The sequence below is a fragment of the Syngnathus floridae genome, chromosome 13, assembly GCF_059516105.1.
Source record: "Syngnathus floridae isolate MCC-2025c chromosome 13, RoL_Sflo_1.0, whole genome shotgun sequence".
Taxonomy (NCBI): domain Eukaryota; kingdom Metazoa; phylum Chordata; class Actinopteri; order Syngnathiformes; family Syngnathidae; genus Syngnathus; species Syngnathus floridae.
In genome coordinates, this window is record NC_142425.1 from 3,911,920 (window position 1) to 3,936,060 (window position 24,141).

At 43.1% G+C, this 24,141-nt stretch overlaps 1 protein-coding gene across 1 annotated transcript; it reads right to left on the reverse strand.

The window, feature by feature from the left end:
- Positions 1 to 3,274: 3,274 nt before the first annotated feature.
- On the reverse strand, positions 3,275 to 23,882 carry LOC148388167 (BMP/retinoic acid-inducible neural-specific protein 3-like). The gene is made up of 8 exons (XM_088394689.1): positions 23,335 to 23,882; positions 22,627 to 22,937; positions 16,826 to 17,016; positions 15,116 to 15,300; positions 10,071 to 10,176; positions 9,516 to 9,752; positions 8,756 to 8,978; positions 3,275 to 5,075 (listed from the first exon to the last, which is right to left on the reverse strand). Exons 2-8 carry the CDS (start codon positions 22,881 to 22,883, stop codon positions 3,959 to 3,961), a joined length of 2,316 nt encoding a protein of 771 aa, XP_088250815.1. The 5' UTR covers positions 22,884 to 22,937; positions 23,335 to 23,882; the 3' UTR covers positions 3,275 to 3,958.
- Between the last annotated feature and the right edge of the window lie 259 nt (positions 23,883 to 24,141).

Sequence of the window (24,141 nt, forward strand, 5' to 3'; positions counted from 1 at the left end):
TTAGCCCGGCCGTCTCGCAGCCTTGAAATTTCATAAATCCGCAGTAATGAAGTGAATCCCCAAACTTGCCTGCCTGCTGCAGCGCCTACATTAATCCAAACATTCCAACTCTGCGACCAGAGTCCCTCTACTCATTAGCCGTGGCACAAATCAAGATCGGAATAATGAAGCGCCCGCAAGTCAGGACAGAGATTCAAGTCCAAGGAACAGGAGAGATGGCAGGAGAGAGCCAGTTACCTGGAATCAGATTACTGCAATGTACATATATTTTTGGTTAGAGAAGGTGAAAGACACTTTTGCTCCTCGGAACATAAATCTTTGGATTTATGTTATGTGCTGCATAACTTTGGCGTGTCTAGAGGGGAAAAAAACACTTGTATGCAAAGAAGCTGCTTAAAAAGCTTTTCCCAGGTGTGACTTGTTTAGATTTTATTTCCAGGTAAATAATCTGCATCCGATTCACAGTTTTGCAGCTTTGCAGGAGTATTTGCAACCAACCGCGAGAAGTTTATTTATTTGAACACAAGGAATATTGTATCCTGCATTGTGAGAACTAACTTGATGAATATGATTTCTCACTTTGCATGACCCACCCCAGTAGAAGTTGGTAGTGTTGATTGAGGAACACATTTGCATTTAGCTGGCCAAATCACTATTTTTATAGCGCTTCCTTGCGAGTACACATTGCCCCACGTTAATGGAACTTGCAGATGAAATTAGTTCTTTATGTGCGCTGATGCTTGTAGGCCATTAATTTCCTTTTTATGGCTGCTGAATTAGATCCACTTGGGTTGAGGGACAATGTGTGCTTTTGTTGTCAAAATATTCTGCTTCAGTACGACGGGAAGGCCAAGGGTCACCCGCACCCTTCGCTGGCCAGATGTTGCTGCATTTGAATATTGGCCAGCGAACATTTCAGGATGTACCCAAAAGATAGCCAGGAGAGGCTCTAATACAGGGGTCACCAACCTTTCTTAAACTGAGAGCTACTTCCTGGGTACTGATTAAGGCAAATGGCTACCAGTTTTACACACACTTCTGAAATAGCCAATTTGCTCGAGTTAGCTTTCGCTATGTGTTATTGTCATTTCCAGTTCACATGTAAGTGTGACTTTAACAAGAATAGCAAAAATACAGTCAAACCTCGGTTTTCGACCACAATCCGTTCCAGAAGGCGGTTCGAGAAGCGAATCGGTCGAATTCCGAATCTATTTTTCCCATTATAAATAATGGATTTTTTTTAAAATCCGTTTCAAGACAAAAACCCCGCCTTTTTAAAGCATGTTTTCATCTGCGCATATTTTCTTATCTATTTTTCCCATCACAAATAATGTAAAAAAAATTAGTCCGTTCCAAGACTAAAAAGAAAAAACGCCTTTTGTTTTTTGTTTTTTATTAGCATTTTTTTTCATTTGCGCTTTATTGTCCGGTCGCTCAATTGCAGCGCACCGCCGAACGCGCAACCGTAGCGCGTCGCCCACCGCGCAACTGCACCGCGCTGGTCGCATTATTGTGACAGAGCCGTCGCTGAAATTTAGAAAATATTTTTAAAGTCCTGATGTACTTTCCAAAATTTAAGTGGACCTAAGTGCGTAGGGAGCTTAATTTTGTCCGATCGCGCAACTGCAGCGCACCGCCGAACGCGCAACAGTAGCGCGTCGCCGACCGCGCAACTGCACCGCACTGGTCGCATTATTGTGACAGAGCCGTCGCTGAAATTTAGAAAATATTTTTAAAGTTCTGATGTACTTTTCAAAATTTAAGTGGACCTCAGTGTGCAGGGAGCTTAATTTCGTCCGATCGCGCAACCGCAGCGCGCCGGGCGCTCACTGTCGCATTGCTTTAAGAGCGTCTTTGTGTTTTAGGATGGTTTTACTGCTCCCACTTGCTTTCTTAGGAGGCATGATTAGGGGGTTAATACAATCCTCAAAGTAACGAAAATACAATGACAACGGAGTCAGTCGGCATCCGGGCCGCGCGGTCGGGTTTTCTCGGGTCCTCCCGGCTCATCTCGCGAGGTTCGACCTCCGAATTTTGTTCGACAACCGAAGCAAAAAACTCTCGATTTTTTTGTTCGAATTCCGATTTGTTCGAGAACCGGGACGTTTGAAAACCGAGGTTTGACCGTAAAATAAATAGATGCAGCTCACTGACAAGTGCTGCTATTTGAGATAATTTTAGAACAGTCCTGCGGGTGACTCATGCGGTCGTCACGGGCGACCTGGTGCCCGCGGGCACCGTGTTGGTGACCCCTGCTCTAATACGTTGAGGCACAGGTGTCAAACTCAAGGCCTGGGGGCTAGATACGGCCCGCCACATGATTTTATGTGGCCCGCGAAGACAAATTGTGCATCAAATTCGTGTGTCATTACTAGAATTGCAAATTGTCTTCACTTTTAATAATATAGTATATTTTTTAAAATATTTGACCAGTTTTTACTCGTCTGATTTGAAAACGAGTTATTCTTCAGTTTGTTTTGTCGCTTTTACTGTATATAATATGAGGTGCTCATACATTTATTTGGGTTGACAGTCATAATGGCCCTCCGAAAGAAACTATGACTACAATGTGGCCCGCGAAAAAAATGAGTGTGACATCCCTGCTCTAATACATTAAGGGAATGATTTGATTTATATGAGTGTGATAGATGTGTGGGAATTTTGTTGCTTTGGCTACAGCACAAGTTGTCAAGATGCAACTGTGTCATTCTTTAAAATCATGTGCAAAATCTGTCCTTTCCCTGCAGGAAAAAAAGCATCTGGCAGACAAGACTCTAAAGCCAATCATCCCCCTCACGTATTTTCTGATGTTCAATGTTATCTTTTGATGATGTGACATGTATAGTATGTGGGAGACCGCCGCTTAAAAGTAATCGTCTCCCTGAAAGCAAAATGCCGCATTTGGCCACTTTCAATGCCGTGGAAGCGTCTTGTGATGTGAGACAATCATCGCCGTGCATGATTAATTGCATTTCATTTTGCCACACATTCAAGACCATGAATGCCAGCCTCAAACATAGTAAATATGTAGTCAAGCACATTTCACATGTATGCCACACCGTCAGTGGAACAAAAATGACTGCAATTACGAATTTTGGCATTCCTAGGTCTATTTTTGTAAATATGAAATGCAAATTCCAAAGGGTGAGCTAGACTTTACAGTCCCCACTCAGTTCATGAGGAAAACTGAATTTCTCAAAACTCAATGTGTCATACGATATTGGGGAAATGCACTTTGTGTCCCCCCACAAGACACGTATGCTAGCTACAGATCACACGTAAAAAGCTTTTTATTTGGTGTATTAACAAAATTTCTATAATACAATTTTATACTCAACATTTTTTTCCCACAAAGCACAATAATATAAAAATAAACACACATGTAACATATTGTGATCATGGTGTATTTTGAACAATTCTTGTGGAGTACATGTTATTTCTTGGATATAGTCGCTTCATACAAATACGTGTAAGACTTGATCTTTCAAAAACTGTTATCGTCACAGGAAACTCTGAAAACAGGAGCTGCCACTCAAGTCACGAGTTCAAATCAAAGGTCGGGATATATCAGCAAAAAATCGTGTTTGTCTTGACCGCAAAATACAGGCTGCCAACAAAAAGAGAAAATACGGCGGTGGAAAAATATATGCATCACATTGTCTGAACCGTAACAAAGGCTTTTCTTTGCTCTTGAAATTTGTGCCCTGGTGGTGTCAACTTAATAGCGATCGTAAAATTTGACTCTAGCGTACGTATTTCCGTTTTATATAAAAAAAAAAGGAAAAGTGAGCGAGCCTAATGTTGTACATTTACGTGGAGGCTGAAAGTGCCCTCTTGAGATTGATGACGACCTTGAGAGCGTCCCTCACACATCCTTTCCAGAAATGCTCTTAACCGTCATCGGGAGTATGCATGACGACAGTTTGGCCATCTGTGCGGCTGGCCGCCTGCCCACTTATTAGCTACATAATTTGGTTGTTTCATATTCCATCGAGTTGGGCTGCTTCGTGCTGAAGGTCTGCAGCGCAGCCTGGATCCGGGCCACGTCTGTGGTGGACAGTTTGAGCCGATGCCGCAGCAAGCACGAGAAGAGATCCAAAGGCTGAGGCCCGGGCGGAGAAAGACGATTAACCCGGTCCCGGATCTCTAGCAGTTGCAGCAGGGCCGAGTCTTGCGATCCCTGAGTGTACGGGTAGTCCAGCTGTAAAATCAAGTCTTGGATTGCGTCCGGGTCAAAGTGCATGCTGTACCCGTACACTTGGATGTGGTTTATTTTCATATAGCCAAAATTTTGCCCTGGTTCCAGGTACTCCAGCGGTTCGTAATAGACACTTGCGTTCCCGTTGCTCGACGGGCCCCGGATCCGACTCCGTAAGTAAAAGTGAACTGTCTCAAAAAAGGTTTTCCACTTGTTGCCTAAAGTCAGTGTCCAGTTATAGCAGTCATGGGAAAGCTCTAATTTGGTCCTCTCCCAGTCAGGGTAGTTGTTTTGCTCAGTGGGCATGATCCAACTCTCCGAATGACTCCCCCCAAAGGGATTGATGTAGACAGAAAGCATCGGATCCACCGTGATGTTCTTGCTAAGGCAAATCTGAAGAGAAATCCCCCAAAGCATGTGGACGTGGTTTGACTTGTATTTGTTGCTTTTTAGCGTCAGCAGCATTCGCTTGCGCCACGACGGGTCAAACCAATTATTGAGCCTGACATCGTTGCTGACAAAGATGCCGTGGATGCCGACGCGGTCGTCCCGTTTTTGCAGGAGGTAGCGCAACTCCAAGTCCTGCAGGTCCGTCTCGAAGCCGATGTAATGGTCAATGGAGTCGGGAACTTCTCTGCGACACGTGCCCTGACTGAGCATGTACCCCTGGTTGCACGTGGCGCAGCGGGAGCGGTTCTCGTAGGAGCAGGAGCCGCATGCGGTGCCTTCGCCCACGGCGCAGGGGATGGCGCTCTGGCAGGAGGGATGCTCATAGGGGCACGAGCAGCTGCGCATCTCCTCCAAGTACGAGCCGATCTGATTGTTTTCGCTGCAGTACATTATGGAGAGGATGTAGTTCAACCAGTAGCTCACGGATCTGAAACAGAGACACATGACAGGCGCCTCAGTTTTCAGACACGGACAAGACTTATTCACAAATTTTGATTCAATATTGACACGGTTACTCAGCTCATCAAGTCTGAGTCATTGTTGGCTTATCTGCACGATAACAAACCAACGGTGGAATGTTTCCAGAAACTAAATTACTGAACAATATGTATGGATGTTGTTAGCACTATTAGTGCTGCTGGTGTGTGCCATACTTAGAGGAAATCAGTTGGCTAATCAATTTCAGTTATCACATCCACACCAGTATGATGCAGTAATTAACTGTTTTCCATAACCCAGCTGTCACGAGGGGTATGCGAGGTTGAAGGGAACCAGGGAGACGGGGAAAGATTGCAAGAGATTTTAGTTTTTAGTTTAGTTCAGTTTATTTTGATCAGCAAAATATATACCGTAATTTCCAGACTATAAGCCGCAACTTTTTTCCAAAATTTTGGACCCTGCGGCTTATAGTCAGGTGCGGCTTATATAAGATTTTTTTCGCATGCGAAGCTTTTATACACAAACCATCATTATGGGGGACAAAAGAAATGCATATGATGCCGCTTTTAAGCTATACGTGTCGCTGCTAGTTTAATGTAATTTAGCGCTTCGTGCATGAATAAGATTAGAATGAACAGACCCTCATCACACTCGAAGAAATGCATAAAAGCGACGACGAAAGAGAGACTGAGAAAGTGTGAGGCGAAGGATATCTAACGCTATTCCAATCGGACACTAAGAAGGAAGACTTCGATGGTTTCAGTGCACAGGAGGAAGATGAAGACGGCTCTTTTTTTACTTTTACGGTATGTTTTTTTTAACCAGCCCTGTTAGTGCTGTGCTACCATGTTGCTGCTGTGTTGCTGCTGTGTTACCGCCGCGTCTCAGTGACTTTGCTGTGTTACTTCCGTGTTGCTGCGGTATTACTGCCGCGTCACAGGCAGTGTTTGGAAAGAAATGTTAAGGTATGTTATTAAAGCTTTAGAAAAACTTTCTGTGTCCAGTCTTTCTTTGCTAATAACTCGCGTGCACAGTTCCGCGTTGCTGCGGTACTACTACTGCGTCATAGGCAATGTTTAGAAAGACATGTTCAAGTATGTTATTAAAACGTTAAAAAGGCTTTCTATGAACTGTCTTTCTTTGTAAAAAAACTCGTGTGCACGTGCGGCTTATAGTCCGGTGCGGCTTATGTAAGAAAAAAAACTAAAATATCCATGAATTTTAGCTGGTGCGGCTTATAATCCGGTGCGCCTTATAGTCCGGCAATTACGGTACATCATATTCAATACGATAATATCCACAGAAAGCGAATAAAAAAACAATAACACACAAACAAAACAAAACAAAATGCTCAAAGTTCAGAAGGCTGACCGAAAGGGTTAAGGCTGAAGCTGAATAGCTTGTAAATGCCCTGACCTCTTTACCTTTAAGTATTACATGTAGGCATATGCAGTACACATGCATACATCTAAACACGCATGTAAATATTTACAACACCTAGTGCATATGTTCATACATATACATACATGCCCATATACACACCACCTACCACCTATACATTTAAATAAACGTACACAAATAATAGAAATGCAAAATGTCCCATAGGTCCTGATTTACCAACCATCATATTTGTATTTCTCTATAATAAAGTTTCTGTCAATTTCTTTTAATGTCAAAAGACCTAAGAAGGAAGTAAACAGCCACATGGAAAAAAAAAAAAGTCCATAGAAAATTGAATCGAAGTTACAAACATATGACTTGACTTGGCAACAGGACAACTGACAGCAAACACAAACAGACGCAATGATCCAACAAGACTGAACAGAAGCAGGGCACAAGCTACCCAATGAGGAACACCTGAACGACACAAGTGGCCGAGGGAGCCGATTGGTCGACACAAGGGCCACCTGACGAAAGCCGGTGGACATACAAGCTTGGCGAGGGACATGAGCCAAACCACAAAAAAAACCCAAGACATACCACAAAACCAAACCAAAAACAACCCGGCGAAAAACACAATTCATGACGACACTTTGACTTTTCGTGCTCAGGCCGCTTGAGTTGTGTTTTCAACAACAAATGACAAAATGCGATGTGTGCTGCTATCTCATCTCTCCCATCCCTGTTAGTCAGGGCTGACAATTTTTCTTTCATATGCTCAAATCTAATACACACTGTGTTGTGCCCAGCACGTTGTTCTGAGCGCAAGCGGCCAGGGTGTGACTTAGCCAGGAGAAGGTGTAACAGAGATGTCGTGATCAGACTGCGAATTTCCAAGCACAGGACACACTGTTCGTGCCTTGCGATGAGAGCAATTTTGTCTGTAGTGTTGACGTCGCCACGCAACTATCATCAAGGAGCGTACGCTTTGGGAAATTGAGATTGCTCTGAAAAGCACATGTGAATAAATTCACACTGAACATTTTTCAGATACATCCAATACATATAACTTGTCATGTATTAGAACACATGGTCGCAATTTGGGATAATTCTTCCCTGAGGCTTAATTTTCGGCCAGTGAGAGAGGATCCATAAATAAAATGTGCAATTGGATTCACTGCATCAGAATAATAGGAGGTGCAAACACACTGCATGGCAAGTAGGCTATGCATGTCACTTTCAAGAAACCATTTGTTGAATCCCATATATATATATATATATATATATATATATAAATATATATATATATATATATATATATATATATATATATATATATATATATATATATATATATATATATATATATATATATATGTCGAGAGAGAGAGAGAGAGAGAGAGAGAGAGAGAGAGAGAGAGAGAGAGAGAGAGAGAGAGAGAGGCCTGCCCCTCAAATGGGATGTGAAGAAGAGAAAGAGAGAAAGAGCAAGAGAGAGAGAGAGAGAGATTTGTTAAACTCGAGAACAACCTAACAATTTGTAATTCATCTCCTTATATCGTGAGTGTGTTCAAAGGTTTTCCGTTTCCTACGTTTGCCATCTGTTTGTCATGCACATCTCATTGCAGCCGAGGCTGCTCGCAGCAGGCGAGAGGAAGCTGTTGCGCCATCCGAATGCACACGGTGTCAGCGGGACATGTAAAGTGTCATGGAGACACAGTTTGAGCGACAGGCAAAGAACGAGCTGACTCCTCACGCTGCTCTCTTCTAACCGCTCTTCATATCCATCATCACAATCATTTAAATTTGTGGAAACCAATTATGAATAGAAACATGTTTTATTTTCAGTTATTCAGTTCCCCTAAAAATCACAGCGAATGATTATTTGGTTTCTCACGCAGTGTAGATTGAACATGGAGAAAAAACAGGATCCAAATTGTTGCTTTGTCTTATCTTCACCAAAAGCTTAAAAATCCAGCAGAACTTTGATTTTTCGAGTACAGTCAATTTCCTTACAGTAAGGCGGCTTGTGTATAAATGCAACCTGATAATCAGATGTGAAACTGAAGCCAACATCAGGAACCCTGAATCTCAAAGATCGTGTGGCGGATTAGCATAATGTTGAGTCGAGGCCACGCCGAAAAGTGCTGCGCCAAAGAAAAGAAATGAGCTGTGCCACTTTCCAATTGCTTGAAAGGACATGTGACGTGCGGCCGGAGGCGTGAGCACTTGCCAGCGTGTCCAAAGCAAGGTCAGCAGGAATGCTCGAACAATGGCAGACATGCTCACCTCTCCCTCAGCAGAAGGATTTTGGGCTTGCTGCGGCACCTCTTGCTCAGGCTGAAGAGCTTGTTGACGATGCGGCCGGCTTTGGCGAGAAGCTGCCGGCTGCTGAGCTCCAGCTGTTTGTAGCGCTGATGAATGGCCGGCTCCGTTTTCCACAAGTACTCGATGGCCGATGCGTTCAAAGCGTACAACGTGGGGAGCCTCCGAACAAAGTTCTGGAACTCGTCTGGAAGGCAGGCGGAACAATGTGAGCGCTCTCTTTTTTATTTTTTTTTCAATTTTCACACACAAGCCTTCTCCGCTTTGCTCCGAGTATATTTGGTTAATTTAATCAGACCAAATGAGAGAATCCCTTCACGCAGGCCACATGGGCAGCTCCCGGGCTAACTGGAAGTGAAATTGTTTGATGCATATGATAATGAAAAACGGCAGAGCTAAATAACAGCTTGGGGTATTGCTTTTTTTTTTTTTCTTTTATGAACTGCCAAAAGCTTTTCCAGAGCTTATTTCTTTTTGGAGAGAAAATAACTCTGACATGGAGCACAAGGGAAGGCAAGTCTCTGAGCAACTTTCAAACAAATATAAGCACAAGTTAAGATATGGTGCTCGTTTAGAATTTATTAATTCTGACTGATCTGAAAGTCAGACTGCTTTGGAGATTGGCCCCTAAAAAGCTCAGGTTTGCCTCATCATTGGATATTTGTCAGCTTTCGCTAGTGTCAGCAAAAGGTCACAGAATGTGAATGGGAACAAAAACACTGACCTGACTCCACAAAGTCCTGGTTGGCCATGTTCCAAGAATGTCGAATTTGCAGCAAACTGTCCTCCATGGACCTCAAGTCCGACTGTGGGCAATTACACTGCGGGAAATCGGCGGCGCACTGGCACCAGCAGTCATTGTTGCGGCACACGAAGCGGCCCTCCCCGTTACAGCCGATGTAGCTGAGCGCCGCCTGCACAAACGTATCCCGCAGATATTCCGGCAGGATGGCGTGAAGGCCTGAGTCGGTCGGGGAAGAGAACATGGAAGACAAATGTTTCTGCAATACGGCTCGCTCGGATTCTCTCGTGTTCTGACACATTTTACATCGCATGCAATATGCTGATTGAACGTTTCACAATTCTGCTGCTTTTGTTCTCAGTCATTACCGCCTGGTTGACACTTCAAAGTCCTCCAAATGCGGATTGTAAAAAAAAAAAAAAAAAAAAAAAAATGGGACTAAAGCCAGCTCGATTGCTCGCGACACAAGTTTGCCAGAAAAGAGCGAGTGTGACAATTCCATCCGAAATGGTGCGATTTCAATTATGAATGGCCAACCTTGCAAATGAATCTTGTTTTCGGGGCTCTGAACCAAAACAGAACTGACGGAGTCGAGGTTGTCATAGTTACTGCATCCGAGAGGGCCTGTCCTTGTTTCAGTCACCTAAACGGGGAGGGGAACAACACAGATGCATCACGATTAAATCCAATTGAAAAGGGACACAGCCAGAATATGATGTAGACTCCTATTTTTCAATTCAGTTCGAGGAAAAAAAAGCGCTATGTTTCTATTTTGCTCGGTATGCGAATGCAGGTTGAGATAAACAGGCTGGTAAGACAGCTAAAGAAAAAGATGAAGGTGATGTCACTCACTTGCTGGAGGCAACACGAGCACTAAAGATATTTCAATGTTTGGATGCTCGAAAACAAATGATTTGACAGTGGAGAAATAAGCCATTCCCCACTGCAATGATGAACCTGATTCATTTACGTTATCTCTTTTATTGGACTGTCGTGACTTGGATCAAATGATTTGTTTGTGAGGGATAAAACACTCAGCAGTACTCGTTTGCATACGCAGCTTGTTGCAGTTTGTTGTTGAAAAAGTCATCCAGCAGAGGACACGGAGGTAAGGACAAGGACGTTGTCAGCTAAATGAATGCTTGACATTTCTACTAAGCACGCTAAGGTAGATTCATGTGTGTGGTTCATTTCATACGCAAGGGCGATGATGATGAAGAGTACAACATTTAAAAGAGGCAAAAACAGAGAACTTAGCAAATAAATAAAAGTACTTTCTAAAAAGAAAAAAATGCTTTTGAGCAGGGGTGTCAAACTCATTTTTATTGCAGGCCGCATCGTAGTCATAGTTTCCTTCGGAGGGCCATTATGACCGTCAACAAACTGATGAATAAGTTTGAAACCGGAGACTAGTAAAAACTGTAAAACTGTTCTATTTTTAAAAGATCAAAGGTAACAAAAATTGCTAGCAATATCTGTATTTTTTTAAAAGTGAAGACAATTTGTAAGTTTAATATTGACAGATGAAGTTGATGCATAATATGTCTTCGAGGGCCACATAAAATGATTTGGCGGGCCGTATCTAGCCCCCGGGTCTTGACTTTGAAACCTATGCTTTAGAGCAGGGGTGTCAAACTCATTTTTGTTGCGGGCCGCATTGTAGTGACTTTCCTGCGGAGGGCCATTATGACTGTCAACCCAAATAAATGTATGAACGCCTCATATTATATACAATGTAAGCTACAAAACTGACAAGTAATGTTTTCAAACCAGACTTGTGAAAACTTATAGTTTTAAAAGAAGTTTTTAAAAGTGAAGACAATTTGCAATTTTAGTAACGACATGAATTTAATGGACAGGTTGTCTTCGCCGGCCACATAAAATAATTTGGCGGGCCGTATCTGGCCCCCGGGCCTTGACTTTGACACCTATGCTTTAGAGCATGAGACCTAGACTTACATAACTTGAACACTCAGAGTCCATTTCTTATTCCGTTTATGTGCAGCACAACCAGTAAATGTCGCTCCACCACGTTTGGTTGGAATTGTGGGCTCCACTATTTTGGTTTCACATGTACAGTCATGTGGGAAAGACCCATAAGTTGACCCTATTGAGGATAAGTGCTCAAATTGTCTGGCTACTTACGCGGGACGTTGCCGCTTGGTGTGTGCGCGCCCGCTTATGCTGATGAAAAGCCCTCCGCTGCCGCATCATATCCAATTACTGCTCACTCACCCTGCCGCCGCTCCGCTCTAACGGCATTCGGCTTCAGAGTGGCTCATGGACGACGTCAATTGTGACCACTGGCCTGCACCCATGCAGGAGTCGAGAGCCATTCAAATCTCCTGTGCAGATTTATTTGAGGTTTCGGTATCCATCCATCCGTTTGTCCGTTTAACTAGTATCTGTCCATCTATGTTACTAACAGCCACAGGCAAGGGTGAATGCACTGCTGGATCATTTTTGTTATTTTATAAATAATGAAGGAGCTAAGCCCTGAGAAAGGAGCGCAGTGTATAATGTAAAAGTCAAAGGTGTTTCTAGGACCAAGAAATGCAGAACAGATAAGAAAGTCATTTCATGACATCATATTGCAGCATACCTCTGAGTCATTGCTGCAAGTCGTTGACTTTGCCCCCGCAGTATTTAAACTGTTAACATGGTCCATTGAGACACATGGCTCTGAGGCACATCCATTATTTAAAAATGAAAGAATTAGCCGACATATTAGCAAGCCAGTTGCACGAGTGTATTTTACTGATGAACCTTTAACTGCACTCATGAATAATTCCACAAAAACAGCATAAAGTGTCACTTGCAGTGCTCGCGTTGTGAGATGACATGAAGCCCTCCGCTCCATTTTGCTTACTGGAAGAAAAAATGGAGAGGCTTTAATAGTTCATGAAAAGCGTGGCTTAGTTGGAAATTGCCTCATTTCAACACCTTGAAAAACTGTCATTTGCCTAATACGAGATGCGTAGATTTGCATTTGCATCTTGGATGCAATTGTGCCTGTTTATCGTTTAGAATTTGAGCTGCCTTACACGCCAATGTCAAGCAGGGAGGAATCAGCTTTTCAACCACGCACACAAATAAAATGGGCTGGGTAGCATCACAATGAGAATATTGTGCAGTCTCCAAAGGAAAAAAAAGATACTCAAAGTCTCAATGGGGCAAAGGCAGTCCGACTTTTATGGGAGGAGGCAAATATCAAAATTAAAAAATGCCAGGTACTGTAAAATAACCATAATCATAACAATAATGATAAAAATAACAATACAGTACAATAAAACTTCATTTATATTATGCTTTACACATAATAGGTGAAATATAAAATAACAAATAATTGGTCACATGTCACAATGGAGCGCCAGGAATGTTCGCCTTATATGGTGTATCAAGCATACATATCATGATACAAACATGTCTAGCTAATTCTTTCAAAATATGTACCTAGCGCAAAATATTTTGTGAACATAGAATGAACCGAGTTGTCAGAACAACTTTGACATGAAACAAACCTGTGGCCAAGTTGACTCGTTCTTATTTTGAGAAATATAAACCCAGCATTGAACAAAGAAATGATCAAATACTTTTTAGAATCTTCAATGGTTACAATGAAGCGAGAGGAAATGATGATATAGCCAGAGACAGACTTAGCCAAATATTTTTGGGATATGTTAAAAATTTCTTGCCAATGAGAAAAACTGAGTGTTGGCACTCGTCTGGCCAAAGACTTTGTGCCCATTTTCGACCTAGAACGAACCTGGCGAAAGCTCAACGTTGGCTACCTCGGCCAACCATCTTTCGGGCTTCAGAGTTTCAAGTCAACAAGAGTCATCGCCAGTAGCGGGGACCAAGGCAGAGTTGCGGTTGTCTTTCAAATTTTGCTGCGCCCATTCCTCAGCAGCCTTTTTTTGTTATGTGAAGCTCAGTCCGAGTGGCATTCCTTCCTGCTCTGACAAGTCAAGCGTGCTACCGCATGACTGACTGAATCTTCAAGGCAGGCGCAGCAAATTGGGTCAGACATTTCTTATCACTTCTCCACCCCATCGATGAAAGCCCCCCCCCCCCCCCCCCCTTTTTCGCACTTTAATGAATCTTCAATACAGCGCAGGCCGGGCTAGAAAAATCAAAAGGTTGCGCATCGATTGATGCTGCTTTTCCGCCATACCTAATGTCGTCCTTCCGTCGTGGGCTAAAGGCCTGCTAAATAGGACGCTCGTGTCCTCTTCAAGTCTGGCGTCAAATCGCTTTCGTTCGACACATCAACGCCAAATACAAATGAAAGAGTCCCTCAAAGGAAATGGCAGACGTTGAACTTTTGATTTATGCACGGCGGATGCTTCTTCTGAGGATGTGAGTTCAAATCTGGGTTTCAGTACCTCTGTGTGGAATTTGTGGGTTCTCCCTGTGCTTGCTTGCTTTTTCCTGTTGGTAGTCCGCCCGGATACCCAAAACTGACGTTTTTTGTTTTTTTTGACCAGCGTAGTGTGTGATGATGACAGGCTGTTTACAAGAAGAGCCTTAAAACGCATTAAAAAAACACAAACGTGAGAAACCAGCTAAGAATTCAGTGTGCAGTGCAAAGGGCAAACTCAGCCAATTTCATTCATGGATCATGATAAGAAGTGACAGAGTGATGAATGAACACACCCCAAAGGTATTAAGTGCTAAAAAATGCACAGTGATATTTACATGCACAAGCATATCTCGATATGCAAAGTTGGCTGTTTGCCTTCCGAGCCAGAGAACACACGCAAGAGAGAGAGACGAGCAAACGGGAGCCCTCGCTTCATCTCTTGCTGCTTTTGTGGATGTCAACTCAGATGGCACGTCACATCATTGACTCGTAGCTGAGCTGGGAAAATGTTTGCCGCACAAGACCAAAGCAGCATGATGCTTTTCAACAACTTTCTACAGCATATTATGAATTTCAAAAGCAAGATACGATCTCTGCTGGACTCTGCTGAGGTGGAAACACCTCGGCTGTCATTGAGACGGCATGGCAGCGTCCGCACGCCCTGAGGGCTGCTCAGGAAAGAATCTGCCAAAAGCTGCTTGTGACCCCAAAGAACATTTTGCACCGAGGCAGAACGACAGCGGATCCACAGAGCGCTCGAGACAGTGCACGGGATCGTTGCCTGCTCCCGGAAGAAGACTTTCACGTTCCGTCACCTCAGAAGGCTATCGCAGGTGACAACGAGCGTGCTGCCCGGCACCTCTTTTGACACGCTGCCATCTGAAAGTTGCCGGCGGTCCATCACGAGCGCAAAACACACAGACAGCTTCGACGATGTGTGTCTTAATGCCATTGCACTGACAATAAAAAGCATCCATGTATAGTACGCCTTTTTTTCACCCTCTGTACTTGTGTAAAATACTGATTTGCTGCTGGTTCTTGTTAACCCGAGTGACTCACATGAAAGCACATCAATGAGGTGTACATTTTTTTTACTCCATCTATCTTAAAAACAATGGGGGTTGGGATTTGGGTTAGGCCCCAGCCCTAACCCTTACCCTAACCGTTAGGGTCTTTGAAAGTATTTTTAAAATCTTATTTTCGGGATTTGGGCTTTTACCTTGATGACGGTGGAGGCGATCTGCATGTGATGCAGCCTGTGCAGGGTGCTCTCCCTGTCGATAAAGTAGGAGGCGGCCAGCTGGTGGAGCGCCTCCAGAGTCACAGCTGTGCCATTAGCGTCACTCAGCTCACTCGATCGACTCAACTTGCGCTTGTCCACAAAGATCATTAAGGACTCTTCTCCTATGAATTGACATTCAAATCTCATTAGAGGTGATTCAATGACAAGTCAAATAACAAAAACAACAACGAGAGACTCATTTACAAATTAAAGCATCACTAATCCAAATAATTCTTCATTAAAACTCAACATGTTTGCAGTAAGATCTTATAAAACTTTTCTATTTTGCAAGCCTGTGCAAATGCCCCAACCATTGAAGGACACTCCTGACATTTTCATTAAGGACACTCAATTAAAGAGAACCTAATAAAAAACAACAACAACAAATATATATATCTCATATATTTTGTGCAAGTGTGTGTGTGTGTTTCTCCACTATTGACTAGATGATTGTGTGGCTTCAGCTCATGTCACCTTTCCCATCATGCAAATGTCCCATTAGGGCTCTCAGATAGTTCTGGAGCAAATACAGAGCTGTCAGAGCATTGCCATGTCGTAGAAGTTAGCAATTGAAAAATCCTTCAGCCAAAATGAGCTCTAATGGCTGATGCGCTGCTCATTTCAACACTGCCTGCAGCTAACAAAGTGCGGTACAAAGAGCACGACACTTCCCATTTCAGGCTTTCATACACTAAAAAAAATCAAATTTTCATCATAGCTAATGTATTATTTCACAATTTTTGTCTTAATGTCTTAAGAAAAGATCTTTGCAATTGTTCAGTCCCATTTTTATCTCCTAGTTTGGTTGAAATGAGCCATGCAAATGAACTGCCGCTCAGTCTTTGTTGTGTTGTCAATACAAAGTGTGCCTTTCACAGGAGCAGTGCCTGAAGTACAGGTACAACACTTAATCGATTAATTAGCCACTAACTCAATTTTGATAACCGATTAATCGTGTAGCGACCTTGTCTAACATGACTGTCCAATGGGAAATGTACGCTGAAAAAACGAATAAAAAACATCAATTTTGGCCCCATCTAAGTGCATAAAATGCAAGGCCAGTCGAGAAGTACCACACGCAGCTGATTTCCGGTTTAATCGAGAGGCTGACTTTAAAACAAGCTCCTGGAGTGCGTGCATGTGTGACCTTTTGGATGATTAACAGATCACAACAAATAATCGCCTGCGATGTCTGGCAGATTGAGCATGTTGGAGATTTAATTAATCCAGTGTCTGTGCACTTTGGGAAATGCCTGCCACTATCTGCAGAATCCAAATTCCACTTCACCGCTTTGAATTTACATTTGAATTAAGGGTTGTTTTTATTTTTTGCTTCCCTTTTACATATATATATTTGTTTTTACTCGGCAATCAGTTACATTGTTTATGCTGTCCTATTGTATTTTGTGGATTTTTACTCCTCTTACATTGAATACAGTACATTTATGTTGCATTATTTATAGAACAGAAATGTTATTATTAATTGTTATTATTATTATTATTATTATTATTATTATTATTATTATTATTATTATTATTATTATTATTATTATTATTATAACAGACCCAAAGAAAAATATGAACGGAAACGATTCAAACATGGGCAGGCAAGGAAAAGACAATTCTATTTTCATTGCGTGGATTTACCTCCCAGCGTGGCAGAGAGGAGGAAGTGTGTTCCATATTTCCTAATGATGTTGTCAGTGATGGCGCTGAGACTGGGCCGCCTTCCAAGAAGCCGAACGGTCTGCAAGAACTCCGGGTCCAATGGAAAGGGCAAGCCGTTGTTCACGTGCCTTTCCAAGGCCAGGCTGTTCACCTTCCATCGTCCAAACTCTCTGAAATGTCACAAAGAGGAGGCTGACCATTCATTATGGGAAAAGAAACTAGTCAAGGTCATTTGACTAGTTAAAAAATGGTCACATGCAGGTGTGATCTTATTTTGTTCCTTCTGGCTTTGCAGCACAGTGGAAAAAACACAGCGTTTCTAACTTCAGGGGATTATTCATGAATGTATTGCCCAATCTTTTCTCATCTACACTTGCCATGTGCTATTTTTTTTTTGCCTTTTTTGGTTTCTTGGATAGACCCTTGCTGCTGTGAGCACCTCTTTTGGTGCAGGCTAAATCTGAAAGCATTTGATATCGAGCCTGGCCTTGGAGCATGCCAAGCCGTCTTTATCTGTCGAGTGCACAACCACACGCTTGATACTGAGATGAATACTACTTAAATATTGCATACAGGATATTCAGTGATTTACCCTATCAAAGGAAATGAGACACCTTCCAATCTCATAGCTACTCAACGTGTTGTCCGATGTATTTGAAAGGTAAATGCATTTTAGTTATTTTTTCGTTCCCCCTATATAAAGACAAATGGAGCCACAGATATGGCAGCAGCAAACAGCCAAACAAAGCTGGACTAGTTGAAACCAATTCTCGATTGCCCGGAATATCATTCAGTCCCTTCGGGTGCAGGGCTGCTGCCAATCAATTTCCCACCAATAAAAATGGTCCCATGGGAAATACACGGAACCGAAAACAACTCATTAAATCTGCTCTCATGTCTGCCCCTCCCTTGACGAAGTCACCATGAGAGATATTTATTCGTCATCCACGGGGATCTTTTTTTAAATGGTTGCATTTGAGCGAGTTATGCACTTCTAACTCCTTGACACTGGAACTCTATACACACACGCGCACACCATCGACAAAATCACATCTACAAAGTGATAGATGCTTCTGCAACACTGATTTGGTGCTGAGCTCTTCAGTACCTCTAATGGCCAATCACACACGAGAGCCTGGATGCACGTCTATACCTGTCAGCTCTTCTTTTCCTGAGATCGTATCCCAGCGGGAGTCAGCTACAGGGCTGTGATCAGACGAAGGGGTAGTAACCTGTTACCTGTCCGTCAGAAGGCCGCTGTCTCGGATCCGTCTCGGTGAGGCCGCTCGAGGGTGCAACCCTGTGCTGAACATAGCAAATTGGGCAAGCAAGCTGAGGAACGGCCGATGCGGTTAAAGTACACCAACCGTAACAATGCTGGAGACGAGCACTCAGCGCAGCCACTGACAAGTCATTTAACAAACAGGGGAAGAAAATGTGGCATCATCGTGTGCCTCACCGGCAGATAAGGTGGGCAGAAAATAATTGCTTTGAATTATTTATTCTATAATCTCTGATCAGAGTTCCGTCCTCTTCTACCAAATTGGCTATTTGGCTAATCGGGAAGAACCATAACAGCACAGGTAGCATGAACCTTCTGCCCACTCGGAGGGGCGTTTTGAAGGCTCAGCTGAGAGAAAAATGCGCAAAATCCAAGATGTCTGACAAGTTTACATAGGGAGCTATTGGGTGAGTGCTGTTTTCGCTTGGTCTGTTTAGACTTCTATGTTTGTGAACGAAGAGTCACAATAGGTTGAAACAACCTTGAATTGTTGAATGAAGGTTCTTTGCAATTCTTAAACCTCTTCTTCTCACTTACAATTAGGTATGAAAATATTAGGCATGTCTTTTTGTCAATTCAAGCAAAGCGGGAGAAAACATCACATCCTTCGATACTACTATTGATCAACCTCCAAACAGCTCGTGTTGTCATCTCAAGCTCCATTGTACTCCCGAATCCCACCCAACTTGCCAAGGACATCGGAGTGAGCCCACCTCTCGAGTGTCCAGTCAATGAGAGGGCTGAATGCTTCGAAAGGGAGGCGATAATTCACGTTCAGTCTCAAACTAACCAAGCATGCTTGTTTCCCGCCAGAGGATCCCAGCGGAGCCAAAGGGAAAACATTCAAATCCAAGGTTAACTAACGCAAGCGATTCAACGGGCAACTTCTCAATGTTTCTTCAACATGCTAATGTATGCTGACCTACACAGTGTACTCCCAATGCGGCTAATCACTCGACTATGAATAAATGTCACACAGAAGGAAAGCAAATATAATGGCGCAGTTCCATTTGTGCGTGCTGTACTGTAACCTTGCTTGGAAAGGAGAAAAGAAGTCCTGCTGAGCGGGGCAACACACTTAAGCGTAATGCTGCTCTGAGCATCAGTTTTGGTGAGATGCCTAAGCCAGGTTGAGGCTTTTCCTCGATTATTCGACTGAATGGGCATCAATTGAAATTGTGTCGATAATCAGCAACTGAGCCCACTGTGAGTTGGTGAGATTCCCACCGATGATTCTTAACGACTGAAAAGCATGCGTGTTACGTATGTGGTCTGCAGAACAATTACATAAAACAAATTAATACAATTAAGAGAAGCATGGTATCTTGTTTAATCCATTTGCGGATTTATCGTAATGAGCCAATCAAACCTCACGACACAGTTAAATCCTACAAGAAGCGTGACAATAGCGCACAAGTGCAGGAAGAGACTTTTTATGAAACAAGGAAATTGCCGTATTGATTTGTTGCTTCCATGAATGCCACTGCACTCCTGACAATAGTAAACAACCCGAGTCAGCGAGGGAGCCTGATTTGCACAACGCTATGCTGACAGCCAACCTCCTGATCCCTTTTGTATAGCAATTTGTCATTGCGCGTTTGACAACCGATGTGCGTTCACGCGCAAACAAGAAAGCCACTCAATTGTTTGATACATAATGAAGCATGAGCGTGCATTTCCACCTAAGGTGCAAACATCCACAAAACACAAACAGACGGCAGTATCCAGAACAGTGCTCTTTACGATACGCCGACTCTCTGGAGGCTAGCTACACCGCATCGATTTCAAGATAAAACTCAAATATAAATTATAATAAAAGTATTGCCGTGTAGCCGCACACAAACACACATGAAAATAAGCATCTCGGCTGTTTGATCTTGTGTCAGCATAGTGCGTAAAAGTATGAAAACAACCACCAGTGTTGCTTCATATTTTCAACGTCACATTTTACGGCGGGTGGGGATCTTCCCTCCTTCTCACACTTGTCACAAGTCATAAGCTCCGCGCCGGCTGACGGCCTCGTCATTGCGGTTGCGGCTGATAAGGAGAAGGACTTTGCGCTATTTCTTCAAGACACGGTCAACTTATGACTGCGGGACAAAACACTGACCTCGTTCTCAACTGCCGCAGCGGACATACGGTCATTCATGTGTACGTACGGTTTTGAAAAAAAAAAAAAAAAAAAGACTTGTCTCACGACACAATCACACACAAAAGTACATTACTTAGTACAGTACCCTGATGGACCAACAGTGCCAAGACAATCTCAAAATCGCTTCGGGGGAGGTTTTGCTAAAATGCAGCTAAAGTACAAAATTACTTTTGGTGAAATTTTACTCAAAACATCACACATTTATTCATGATTTGTCTTAGGGTACATGTTTTCATGATAAGGCTTTTTGTCATTTTCATCGCAATTGCCAGATGTAATGGCGATATCAAATAATGGTACTCGGTGCTGGCGAGGACTCCAAGATAAGTAGTCGTACTTAGTCTGGAAAAAGCGGCAGCGTGCATCCCTAATAATTGTGGAACAATTACAAGGGCTATTTACATCCAGCAAAGCTTTAAGACACTGCGAGGAAACAAGAGAAATGAGCAGATAAAACATGGCAGATGAGGCGTGATATCAAAGTTATGGTCCATGAAGAGGAGAAAGGAGGAGCTGACATTTTGATGAATATGCTGATGCCCAGACTATGCCAGCCTCTCATCTCCCGTTCTCAAAACCGCATAGCAAGATTTTGCTCATTTTACCACCAATTTCCACCTCTGTTACGGAGAAAAAAAAAAAAAAACATCTGAAACTCCGTCTGTCAGTGTGAGAAGGAAAATTGTCAGTGAGGACTGACATTAATTGCCTGACATTTTCTGCATGCATTGCAGTCAAATTGCTTCCCGCAAGTGCTTTCAGACCTGCGTTTCATCGTTTCCTCTTTAATGAGTCCATTAATACGTCGAGACAGCAAATTACCAAACCTACGTTATTTCACATCACTGTCTTGCGTTCTTTAAATTTGCACCTTACTCATATGCAAGAGTCTGTGCTTGCCGACCGACAGATATCATGTTTTACATTTTATGCTATTTCAGAAATATTCCGTTCAGTCGGGTTCCTGCAAATTGGTAACCACCCACCAGCAGGGGGTGATAACCAATGTGTCGGTTCCCTGCGAGTTCAGGCCGACTCCCTTCGGCCTTTCATCTCTGGCTTTCGTGCCCCAGTGACGGCGGGGGCCGCCTGAACTCTGTCGAGTATTTATGAGCCAGAAAAGGAAATTATTTGACAGGGGGGGCTGTAGGAAAGCCAACTAAAGGCTTCAATGGGGAAAAAATAGGTGAGAATGAGAAACCCAGCTTGTTAGAAATGTTGTTTAACAAATGTATTGATTGGGAAATACATGCATCCAGCCACCACAATGTCTTAACATGTCTAGTTCACAATAGCCTGAGGATGAAGAAAGGAAATACAAGAACACAGTTGCGGGACCAAGGGCAAGGACGGAGCTGTTTTTAATTGAGTGCGGTTAGCAACTGAGCCTTCATCCAGAAAATGTAATCATCAACTGTAATTTCACTCCTGGCTGCAGCACTTCAACGACCAGTCATGAAATTGCACTTTCATGTGATGGTACAAAATTGGGACTGTGAACAATTTCAATGTTGTGGATGGCTAGCTTTTTCTCAAATAGATAGTGCAAAACATGGCTGTGGGCACTCCACCTTTTGTATGCAAGCAATTAAATGGTCAGCCTCCTTTAAAACTACAAAAGACAATCACCAAGAGAGCTTCACACTGATTTTGGTTATTTGTACATTCAAGAGAGGTCGGATCCCTGCCTGCCGTTGTCACCTGGATATTACTAACTACGATTGTTGCGTCATGCGACCGCCCATTTTCAAGGTGAAATGATGAGAATATGTTTTTCATAAACAGACTCACAGTGTGTAGTACAATTCATGTGTATCGTTGTGTGCAAGGTTGATTTTGAGCCCCAATTTGGGGGTCTCTGCATCCTAAAGAAATCTCAGAGCATAGCTTTCCAACAATAGCCCGAGGCTTCGACATGCGCTCACCCACTGTGCTTTGTAACACGCCCTCCTCTGAAGCCATTCGCTAAAGTCTGCCACGCATCAGCTGGCTCGGTCAGATATCACATTTGCTCAGACGAGTCCGTGCTATGTTCACATTTGACTGATGTGCAGCCCCAATGTTTGCCATATCACTCTTCCCATAGCATTCTGCAATTAAGGGGCACATCTAAAAAGGGCTTAAAAATGCACATGCTTGGTTTGCAGAAAATATTCAACCCAATATTTATCCTTAAGATCGTCTGCCGTCAATGGGAGTTTTTACAGTGACATTACAAAGTAATAAATAATCAACACTTTCCTTCCTGGCATGTGCTGCAAAATCAAACATGAATTCATTTCTTTCTTAGATTTTCTTGGTGATCGTAAACAACCAAGTTATTTGCATGTAATTGCAAATTTTTACCTGTAAATTTTATATTTTGTGGTGAATCCTTGCTGGTAGCGCTCTGTGAAATCAAGAAACTCCTGCGAGTGGTGGAAAGGGCCCTTGGCTGTCAGGAGCCAGCCCAGGGGCCCCGTGGAGCCGGTGAAGCCAGCCGATGCAGGCTCAGCGGCGGCCCGGGCCCCTGCCAACATGCAGCTCACGAGCAGGCTTAGCGTGATCCACTTGCATGGAAACATGAAGGCCGTCAGGCTAACACTGATGCAGGGGCCACTCATGCTGCTTCCACCGTCCCCGCTGACTCCTCATTCTTCTTGCACTTCCAAAGAGTCCTCAAGGAAATCAAGAGGGGAGGATGAGTTGAAACAGAAATGAAAAAACAAATAAAAACAAAATAACTCCGTTTTTAAATATATATTATTACTAACTTATTACTAAATATATAGACATGATAATATCTGAATTTATTGAATTTTGCATGTATGGGTAGTGCGAATGGATATGGTATCAGTTTGGACTTCAGAGTGGGTGGCACCTTTGAGACCCACCATAAACATTGGGTGATTAAATATTAAATGAGATTCCACAGTCAATAAAAAAAAATAAAGAAAAAGTAGTAAAGTCATTCTTGTTCTATAAAACGAATGCAAATACCTGAAATATAATTCATATGAAAATCAGATCCGATGAAACATTTACCATTGCGTGATTTGAATTAATGTCAGATACCTTATTAGGAAGCGCTTCGTTCCGTAACTTGAAATTGCTCAACATAAAATCCGAAGTTGGGGAGGCTTTGACGCACAGACAATTAGGCAGCATTAAAAAAGTACTTTTTTTTTTCTTTTAGCACTGCTGTATTATCAGCATTTCAACAAACGCGCCTTTGAAAGTGCTCAAGAGAAGACTGCCCGACCCCGTTGTTGCATTCCTGGTCTTTTCTCCTCCTCTCGTTGTTGTATCTTCTATTTTTTAATCCACTTGAAATGATGTGGTGACGAGCATCAATCCCACACACCGAGCCGCAGATGATCCAACGTTCGTGCACAAAGCTCATCCATCCATCCTTCCATTCCACGTCGATATTTGTACTGCAACTAAAATGTCAAGAGAAAGTTTCACGAAGCTCTCCAGCAGCTCGACTGCAAACACCTCGAGGCGCAAAAGCAACGCTGACCTGACTGTGCGCAAGCACGCGTGTGGATTACGCGAAAGGCGCGGCGCGGCGCCCCAGCTCTCTCTCGACTCGCGCTCTGCCTCATTTTCTAATTTATTCTAGCAGCGAGAGCACTGCCGGTTGGTTGGAACGTGAAAGTGGGAGGTGTGCGCAGGCAGGCGGTGGTCAGAGGATGCAGGATCGTGGGTCTAATTTTCTAGGACTACCTCTGATCTCCCCTTAACGACATCGATTGCCACTGATTTCTATCCAACCCCTGTTTACACCTCCAAATTTAGTTTGTGTTCATCACATCTGCATTTCCCGAACAATTACTAAAGTGGACACAATCCATGCTCAAAGAACAGCCTTAGTTGATA